This window comes from Argentina silus (genome assembly GCF_951799395.1).
Source record: "Argentina silus genome assembly, chromosome: 10".
Taxonomy (NCBI): Eukaryota; Metazoa; Chordata; class Actinopteri; order Argentiniformes; family Argentinidae; genus Argentina; species Argentina silus.
Window position 1 is genome coordinate 7,281,749 of NC_139664.1, and position 10,000 is coordinate 7,291,748.

Genomic DNA, 10,000 nt, shown 5'->3' on the forward strand with positions numbered 1-10,000 from the left:
TCCCAACATCACCCTGAGAGAGAGAGAGAGAGAGAGTGAGAGAGAGAGAGAGAGTGAGAGAGAGTGAGAGAGAGTGAGAGAGAGTGAGAGAGAGAGAGAGAGAGAGAGAGAGGGGGGGGGTTGTTTAGCTGCGGCTCACTTGACCCTGTTATATGTGAGGAATACAAGATTCAGCTTGCCATGACGCCATGACTCACTCAAATGCATGCACACACACGCACGCACGCACACACACACACACACACACACACACACACACACACACACACACACACACACACACACACACACACACACACATACACACACACACACACACACACACACACACACACCCAACACACACACAGACACACACACACACACACTCACACACACACACACACACACACACACACACAAACATCCTCACCTGTGTGAATCCCAGTTTGATGCGTCTCTGTTTGAAGGATCGGGCAAACTGCTCCAGCTCCTCCAGGTCACTAGGCTCCTCTGGCTGAGAGGTCACAGAGGTCATACCCCCGCCAATGCCACCCTCCACACCCTTATCTCTCTACAGGAGGAGAGAGAGAGGAGAGAGATATAGAGGAGGGAAAGAGAAAGGAGGGGGAAAGAGAGAGAGACAGAGGTGTTTTATTATTGTTGTTGAGCATGTACAAGAATAGGTAGACCTTGTTGTGCGATGAGGCCAAATGTGCATTGATCATGGAAGCCTGGGTCTTTCCTGAGAGGCCCTACCTGTGCATGGAGCCCCAGTCTGGTTGGAGCGGACAGGAGGCTCCCTTGGTTTTGCTGAGGTAGCTGAATCAGATTTGGTGTCGAAAGCAGTCCTGGGGAGAGAGAAAGTAAATGACAAATGACATGAGTTTCATGAACAAACAACACATATTTTTATACAATATATTATTAGTTTGTGAATCTCAAAACAATCTTTAAGGGGGCCAATCTAGATAAAGTGGGAGCAGTGAGTGCGAGGACCCCACCTTGCTGCCCTTGCTGTGCCTGCGGGAGGAGGAACTGGGACTGCAGGGGGTGGCCTGGCACCAGCACCAACTGCTGCAGCTGCAACAACTGCTGGATGTCCTGAGAGAGACATGAGGAGAGGATGGAGAGATCAGAGAGAGAGAGAGGAGGGAGCTTTTTTTTTTTTGGTGGGAAAGACAATGAGAGAGAATGTGTCAAACCACCGTGAGCTGTCACTTCAGCCACAGTTCCTTTTTAAAAAATTTTTTTTTTTACTGTCCACACAGTACGCAAAAGAAAACCGGATTGCAGAGAGTGACGCGAAGAAAGCAAACAACCCTTTCATATAGAGATCAATATAAAAGAAAGGGACCGCAAGAAGAGGAGTGCAAAAAGACATGCAAAAAGGAAACCAAACAAACGAAAAACATAAATGAAAAACAATCACTCTAGTGGATCCTAGACTGGCTCTTCAATCAAGGCCCTGTCCCCAGGTGGCTTGATTGGTCCTCAGTACCTGGGCAGTGAGCTGGATTGGCTGGGAGAGGGTGAGCTGGGGATGAGGGGGCGGGACAGGGACACTTTGGCCTGTCTGTTCCTGTGTGCTCTGTCCCTGTCCCTGGGACTGTGATTGGGCCTGCTGGCCCGTCTGTCCCGCCTGCTGCTGCTGCTGGGCCTGTTGATTGGCTGCTGCAGCTGCCTGAGCTTGCTGATTGGCCTGGGCGGCTGCGTGGGCTGCGTGAGACTGCTGGACGGCTGCGGCCAGGAGCTGAGCCTGAGCCTGCTGTAGTAGAAGCTGCTGCTGCGCTGGCAAGAGAGCCGTCAACTGAGAGAGGAGGGGATGGAGGGAGAGAGAGAGAAAGAGGGGAGGAGGAGGAGGAGAGAATGGAGAGGCGGGAGAGAGGACGAAGAGGGGGAGGGAGGGGAATAAGTGGAAAAATTGCAGGATGAATAAAGAGAGGGAGAGAGGAGAGAAAAGAGGAAGGGAGGATAGAAGGGAAAGCAAAGGTGGGAAAGGAGGAGGATAAACAGAGGAGACAGAGAGTAAGGATGGCATGGAAAAGGATGGATGGAGATGGGAAAGGATGGATGGAGATGGAAAAGGATGGATAGAGATGGGAAAGGATGGATGGAGATGGAAAAGGATGGATAGAGATGGAAAAGGATGGATAGAGATGGGAAAGGATGGATGGAGATGGAAAAGGATGGATAGAGATGGGAAAGGATGGATAGAGATGGGAAAGAAAGTGGCAGAAAAGAAAAAAGAGAGTTAAAAAAGCAGCACAGGAGAGCAGCAAATGCAAGCAAGACTAAAGCAACCCTGCACCAACTCACGACAGAGAGACTGGCTGTACGCCTTGTCTTTGTGTCTTACCATGACAACATGGTGTGTGTGTGTGTGTGTGTGTGTGTGCGTGTGTGTGTGTGTGTGTGTGTGTGTGTGTGTGTGTGTGTGTGTGTGTGTGTGTGCGTGCGTGCGTGTGTGTGTCTTACCCCTGCAAGTTGAGAGCCGGTCAGCATGAGCTGTGTATGTTGATGTTGGAGGGCCGTCTGTGAGGGGGACAGGCCGTGAGAAGGAGGAGGGGCCGGGGACATCTCACCACACTCTTCCATTTTACCCTTAGAGTTTAGAGAGAGAATGAGGGATACGCGTAAATGAATGTTAAAGGGAGGAGAGAGAAGGATGGACACAGGTAAAGGAGTGGTCAACAGGAGACATTCGCTAATCCAACCCAGTTCCCCAGTCCAGCGCCCTGATGTGCACTGGGATTAACCTAACCTTAACACTGGGATTAACCTAACCTTAACACTGGGATTAACTTAACCTTAATCAACCTACGGTTGTTGTTGATGGCATTTCTTAACATCTATCTGTATAGTTGGGACTGGGAGTGCTCTTTTCTTTGGAAAATGTCAAATATTACTTTCCTGGTATGGGCATGTCCAAACTGGAAAGCCTGGCAAGCCTGGCGGAAAGCTGCTTTGCATATCTGTCTATATTGAAATTAGGCCAAATACTACAAACACTCTCACTTGCACTTGCAACCGCACACACACACGCACACACACACACACACGCACGCACGCACGCATGCACACACGCACGCACACACACACACACACACACACACACACACACACACACACACGTACACGCAAGCAAACACACATACACACAGTCTCACCTTGCTGCTGCTGAGGGATGGAGAAAGGGGGAAGGGACTGATTTTCATTGGCTGAACCTGTGAAAAGAGTAATACCCAGCAGTTAGGATTAATCATGAATTATTATAGTAATACTTCTCAAAGCAAAATTGCACAAATCAAAGAATGTTCCGAAGTAAAATAAAGTAAAGTACAGTAGAGTGAAATCATGTAAAGTTTGTAGGGAAAGTACAATTCTTGAAAAATATATTTTATCTCAATGAGACTAACCTGGATAAATAAAGGTTAAATAAATAAATACAAAACATATAATTCAGGATTTTCAGACAAATGTTAAAGTGATAAATACATTGTATTACATGTATTATTATCATTAATATTAATAATAGTAAGAATAATAATAATAATATCATCATGTATACTATTATTGTGTTAAAAAAACACATCAAGAATCCAGCATGCTCTCCTTCTTCAAACGATCCCTCAAAACCATTTGAAAAAACCCAATAATTGTTATTATTATCATTACTGATGTATTATGTGTATTATCATGACTGCTTTCTGTCTGTCTGTTACAATGTAATGAGTGTAATGTTTGCTAGATATATATATATATATATACTACTATTGAATCATAGGAGAGATGAGAGACTGAAGCAGTAAACAGAAAATACACACCTGATGATTTGAGTCGGGATCGTTTCGTTCTGAATCTGTGTGGGGAGATAGGAAACAGTGAGAAATGCATTACACACACACACACACACACACACACACACACACACACACACACACACACACACACACACACACACACACACACACACGCACACAAACTGACTGATCATACCTGTGCTCTCCATTGGAGAGTCATCCCCTGGCTTCTCGACCTCTACTGGCTTTGACATCCTGATATCTACAAGAAAGAGAGAGAGTGAGAGAGTGAGAGAGAGAAAGAGAGAGAGAGAGAGAGAGAGAGAGAGAGAGAGAGAGAGAGAGAGAGAGAAAGAATGAGAGAGAAAGAGAGAGAGAGAGAAAGAATGAGAGAGAGAGAGAGAGAGAGAGAGAGAGAGAGAGAGAGAGAGAATTAGGAGGGTTAAAATACGCCCAGACGTTGGAGTCTGTGCATGAGTAAAGGTGGAGAGGGGAGGGAGATGGATTTGTAGTGTCTTGATTTTTGCCTGAGGCAAAACTAAGCTCAGCTAAAACTGAACCACACCAACTATCTGTGTATGTGCAGCCTGCATTTATTCATTCATTCATTCATTCATTCATTCTTTCCTACCAGGTAACATACTATGACTGAGGTGTGAGATGTTAGGTCTAAAAATAAACCCCAGTTTTGAGTGGGAGCATCTCTCCTGGACACCTCCAGAAGTGCTGTTACTCACAATGGTGTCACCACCACAATACCGCTTCACTTCCTGTTCTGTACTGTAATGTCAGCTGCCACAGGGACTGTCCCCCACGGTCATGAGAGAGAGGGGGAGGGAGGGAGTGAGGGGCGAGAGGTAAAAAAAGGGGGAGGCAGTGGGTTGGAGAGAGAGGGGGAGGGAGGGAAGGGTGGAGAGAGAGGGGGCAGGGTAGGAGAGTAGGGTAGGAGTGAGGGGGGGAGAGAGAGTTGTGTTGTCGGGGGACTTGTGCAATATTGCCAAAATGAAACTAAATGCCATCTTTATCAAAGAGTTATCAAAGTTAATCATCCTAAAAATGGAAAACAGATGTTTTATTTTACAGTTACGTGACTATCCCTTCATTTGTCAAAAGCCGCAGCTTACAAACAGTAAGTCATAAAGTCTCTCACACACACCCCAACTTCCCTTTTGTGAAAACATGCAAATCCACCCAACGATCCAACTAATTATATCGGCCACCTGCATACTAAAAGCTTCTTTACCTCCCTCCCCCTCTCGGTCTCTCCCTCTCTCTCTCTCTTTCTATCGGATGGTTCCCAGCGATACAGAGAAACTGTTTGTTTCATAAAACAGCACCTGATTTTTACTTTTGAGGCATTAATAACACATATATCAATATCATATCATATCAATCTGCAGCATACATGTACTAAGATACATTGCAGAAACTGGTTGCACAACGCACAGAACACTTTATCTCTATGAGGAGGCCAAATGAAAGTGGAAGAAGTCTCCTGCATTGGCCTCTTGATCATGACTAGTGGGGCATGACCATGTATCCAACCAATAGGGGGCAGCAGCGAGACATGGCGAAAATTCACTGTCACGGATATGGAATTGGTTGGAATGGCTCCAAGACACTGATCTAAAGTCAGTTTTGCATTTCCACTCCAATCATATATTTTTGTGGCAGGTTCACTGATCCTAGATATGTGCCTTGGGGCAGTCTCTACTCAGCCATAGAGATGAGACTGGGGAACAGCAGTTTCCCTCTATCAGTTATGGACCTGCAGTGTCATTAGGTTTTCTTGGGGACTGAGGGTCTGATAAGGAGGAAGTGGTAGCCAGCCAGAAAAGCCCTGCTTCTGTCCCAAACTAGAGGAACTCTTGGCCAGATATACACATCAGCACTATGCAGACCATAAGATCCCTCTCAAATAGGTAGGACTTTCTCTAGGCCTAATTTGGTTGAAAGGCAGATGTGGAGGAAAACCACACTGGAAGTTGTGTGGTTATTAAGGATCTTATTACCGCTTCAGTGTCAGTACAGTATGGGTAATATACAACGTTTTCAGTGCTCTGCAGACAAGTAGTGGAGAGGAATAAGGTTGAGCATTTCCAGTAGCAGTGTATGGGTATCGTAGTTTTACGTTTGTAGTCTACACAGTAACATTGGTGGGGTATTAGTAGGGTATTAGATATGAGTTTATGCACTAGTCGTAGGGCTGATGTAACACACACAAGGCTCTAGGGCATGTACAGTAATACGTCTGGTGTATACTGAGGTTAATACAGTAGTATGCTGTAGGGCTAGTGTATCATGGTGTTGTGTGTCTCTCTCACTTCCCCTCTTGACTTCCCCTCAGACCCGCTTCATCACAGAGTGCTAAACTGAACACTTACTGTCAGTGTGGCTATTAATATTACCCCTCTCTGTCGCGCACGCACACACACACACACACACACACACACACGCACACGGATGCACGCACGCAAGCACGCGCGCACGCGCACACGCGCACACACACACACACACACACACACACACACACACACACTGAGGGAAATAGATGCTCTTGTGTTATGCCATTTGACACTCAACAATGTGTTACATTTTGTGCATAATATTACAGATTGATCCAAGTGTGTGTGTGTGTGTGTGTGCGTGTCTGTGCTCCAGGCCCTGTCAGTGGCCATGATAAGAACATAGGAACATGGAAAGCTTTGATGCCAATTTGTCTTCAAAGAGTGGCTTGCACATGCACCCAGGTTCAGCTGGAACCTATGACCTGAGCTGAAACATAAGACCAGTCCCTATTCAGCAGTACGACACACGTACCAAACGCTTAGGAACGGAAAACTAAAATCGGTGTTCTCATTGAAAAACTGCAGGTAGTACCTCCTCCGTTTCAAATATCGACCCATAACTTCCATATTCCATGTCCTATAACATAATGACACAGTGAAGACCCAGTGGAGGCGTCTGACTAGATATCGGTGGAGGCATCTGACTAGATATCAGTGGAGGCGTCTGACTAGATATCAGTGACACTTATGCTGGTCAGTATAAAATTACTGCTAGTTATCTAGAAGTACCTGAAACAGCGACATTGTGACTCGTGCTCAGAACAAACCCAGAGGATGAGCTGTCCTATGTGACTAGTGTCTAGCACTAGGCCTTTAGGACAAAGTGAGTCACAAGAAGGCCTTCTCAGGAGCCTCTGAAGAAGATAACACTGACAGTGACATTTGACAAACTGTGCTACCAGTAACCCCCAAAATACTGCATACTCAAGCAGTACGTTCTAAGAGGTACTTAGCGAGATCATCTGATCATCTATTTTAGCTGAATATTGATTTCTCAAGTTTCCTGTAACCTCTGCATCAACTGAGAATGAGTGATAGAAGGTAGGATGAGTGGCTTGCCAGATCCTGGGCTGTATACACTGACACACAGTCTGTGCAATGAGACTAATACAGAGTTACTAATTAACAGTAATCCTAATTTGTTTACAAAGAAATAACAAGTGACGCTGAATGTCGGTGTACGACAATTGTCGGTGGACGACAATTTTCATGTTTTTAACAATTTATCACAAGTAAAATAACTGTGATCTAATTTAATATCTAACACGAGCCAGTTGACAGGCCTTCTTAGGAGGCAATAGTGCTACACCCTGCCCTGAAGTCAACTATTCATGATGAATGGTTCATGATGAACGGTTCAATGGAGATATCTCATACAGTAATCCCCCCCCTCATGGGGAAGAGCATGTGTCATCCTGGACATTCTGGAATTTACAGGGGGGCTGTTTCTCAGCCAATCACATTACAGTGTCGAGTGACAGACAAAGTTATTGCATGAATCACCCACATGAAGTGGATACACATGTCCCGTAAATGATTCTCTTTGATCTTATCAATATCTCTTAATTTGTGGTGAAATTCATAGACAATCATCACTTGACATTTGCAACTGATGAATCAGTTAGTGCTGCTGTAGCAAATCTCACATGAGCATCCCAGCACAACCAGAGGCAGACAGAACACAGGCAACACATACTGCAAGCGTAGGTACAGCTTCTTTCAGTGAAGCAGCATGTTTCCTATTGTATCGTAGCAATATACCGCTACGATACCATGCAACACAACTTTATGTATCCCCTTAGAGCAATTAGTATCTGTGAAGTGTTTTTAATTAAGCGTCAAGTGCTCCTTTTCTACAGCTGTAACTGGTTGAGGATACCTAATGAAATATATGTAGATGTCATGTCATACAATGGCAAGCTGACAATAAGTTAAGCGCACACTCCCTCACTTACACATGAACTACTATAATTTCCCTCACATCCATTCAATCACTCTCTCCCCCCCCCCCCCCCCCCCCCCCCACACACACACACACACACACACACACACACACACACACACACACACTGCTAGCCAAACTCAATCCCTGTCCACAGTGGAGACGTGTCTGACCTTTCCTCCTGCCTGCGACAGAATTCATCCATCTCTCCTTCCCTCCATCCCATCCCTCGCTCTTTGATGCTCTCTAATTAGTCAAGCTCGTTAGACCCAGTGGTGCTAATCAACAGCTTCAGCCTGGCCATATCAGCACACACACACACACACACACACACACACACACACACACACACACACACACCATATAAAGCTTAATTGGTCTTGGCTAACGAAGGCAGAGAGGAGAGCTGCACAGACACTCACCTGGCAACCACATACTGGAGAAGTCCATCGCTGCTATTGCTGCTGTCGTGATCATATCTGAGTGTGTGTGAGTGTGTGTGAGTGTGTGTGAGTGTGTGTGTGTGTGTGTGTGTGTGTGTGTGTTGAGAGGACTCCTCTTTATCACTCACACTGCTCTCTCTCTCTTTGTCTCCTCTAACTAACACTGTAACCAAACGAAGAACTGCATCAACTGATGAGGGGGAAGAAAATCACTCTCTATTTCTCCCTCCCTCCCTTTCACACTCCCCCCCTATCATCACAGACCACGCCCCCCCCACGCAAGCCGCACCCCCTCTCCACATCCTGCAAAGGAGAGTGAGAGAGAAAGAGAGAGAGAAAGAGAGAGAATAACAAGAGGAAGTAAAACGACAAAAGAGTAGGAACTAAGTTGCAAAAAGAAAGAGGACACCCGAGAGGTTAGAGAGTGGGAGAAAACGTGTGAGTGAAAGATAGAACAAGAGATTAAAAAAGATAGAGGAGGAAAAAAAAAGAGGGGGAAGAATTTGCCGATGGAAATTGACGGCGTGGCTGGAAACAATGGCTCATGGCTTCACAGCTCACGAGAAAAACAACCACGGGGCTCATGGGGCTCATGTTATCACTATATAGCCATGCTGGAAAGGACAGTAGTACAGCCTTTTCTAACCACCAATATAATAACACTCACCTACTTCTAACTTGAACCCATACCTTGACCCTTAGCCCTACAATAAGAATACATCTAATCGGTGAAACATTTTCATGCTACAGCCGCTGTTGTCCTTTGTGACGTGACGATCTAGTGACTACCTGCCCTGGCTCTGTCTCTGTGTGTGTGGTCTGTACAGTACCAGTGCTAGCACAACTGGAGTGTGTGGCGTCTCAGGGGAGGTGAGATGGGGGAGATGTGAGGCATCACAACATCACCACAAACCATTACCCCACTCCTGAGGGGAAGGAAAAACACAGTCAGAAGACAACCAATGCTGACCAGGCAACACTGTAGACTGTACTCTACAGTAATAGATAGAAAAAACACTGTCATATCTCTACGGTAACGGCACTCAAAAGTAACCTAGTGTAACTATGGTATGACTATGATCTTAGACTACACGATGTTGTTACTATGGTATAATATAGTATAATTAGGCGTAAAGTTGAGTTACACCCCCTTACAGTGTCTGAGGAATATATCATAGGGATGATGATGATGATGATGATGATGATGATGATGATGATGATGATGATGATGATGATGATGAGAAAGTTGTCAGTGACTTTGAGTAAGTAAAACGACATGTCACCATTGATATAATGTCACACCAACACAGGCAGTGGCAATGTCCCGGTCAAACGGTGGAATTATGATTTCCTCTGAAGTAGCACATATCAACCACAAGGTGGCACTATTGCCTACCTATTCCAGGCAGCATCCTTCATCCTCTCTCTCTCTCTCTCTCTCTCTCTCTCTCTATTTCTCTTTCTCTTTCTCCCTTCCTCTTTTTG

General features: G+C 45.5%; 1 protein-coding gene across 1 annotated transcript in view; it reads right to left on the bottom strand.

Annotated features, from left to right (window-relative positions):
- Positions 1-10,000, bottom strand: part of pou2f2b (POU class 2 homeobox 2b) — a gene marked incomplete at its 5' end in the record, with an annotated part of 38,566 nt that overhangs the window by 5,133 nt on the left and 23,433 nt on the right. The window contains 9 exons of the mRNA XM_083679252.1: positions 1-13; positions 413-553; positions 739-830; positions 984-1,083; positions 1,481-1,789; positions 2,458-2,583; positions 3,150-3,206; positions 3,807-3,841; positions 3,979-4,044. The exon at positions 1-13 is cut by the window's left edge and continues 129 nt beyond it. Coding sequence (XP_083535378.1) covers positions 1-13; positions 413-553; positions 739-830; positions 984-1,083; positions 1,481-1,789; positions 2,458-2,583; positions 3,150-3,206; positions 3,807-3,841; positions 3,979-4,044 — 939 coding nt within the window. The remainder of the gene's footprint in view (positions 14-412; positions 554-738; positions 831-983; positions 1,084-1,480; positions 1,790-2,457; positions 2,584-3,149; positions 3,207-3,806; positions 3,842-3,978; positions 4,045-10,000) is intronic.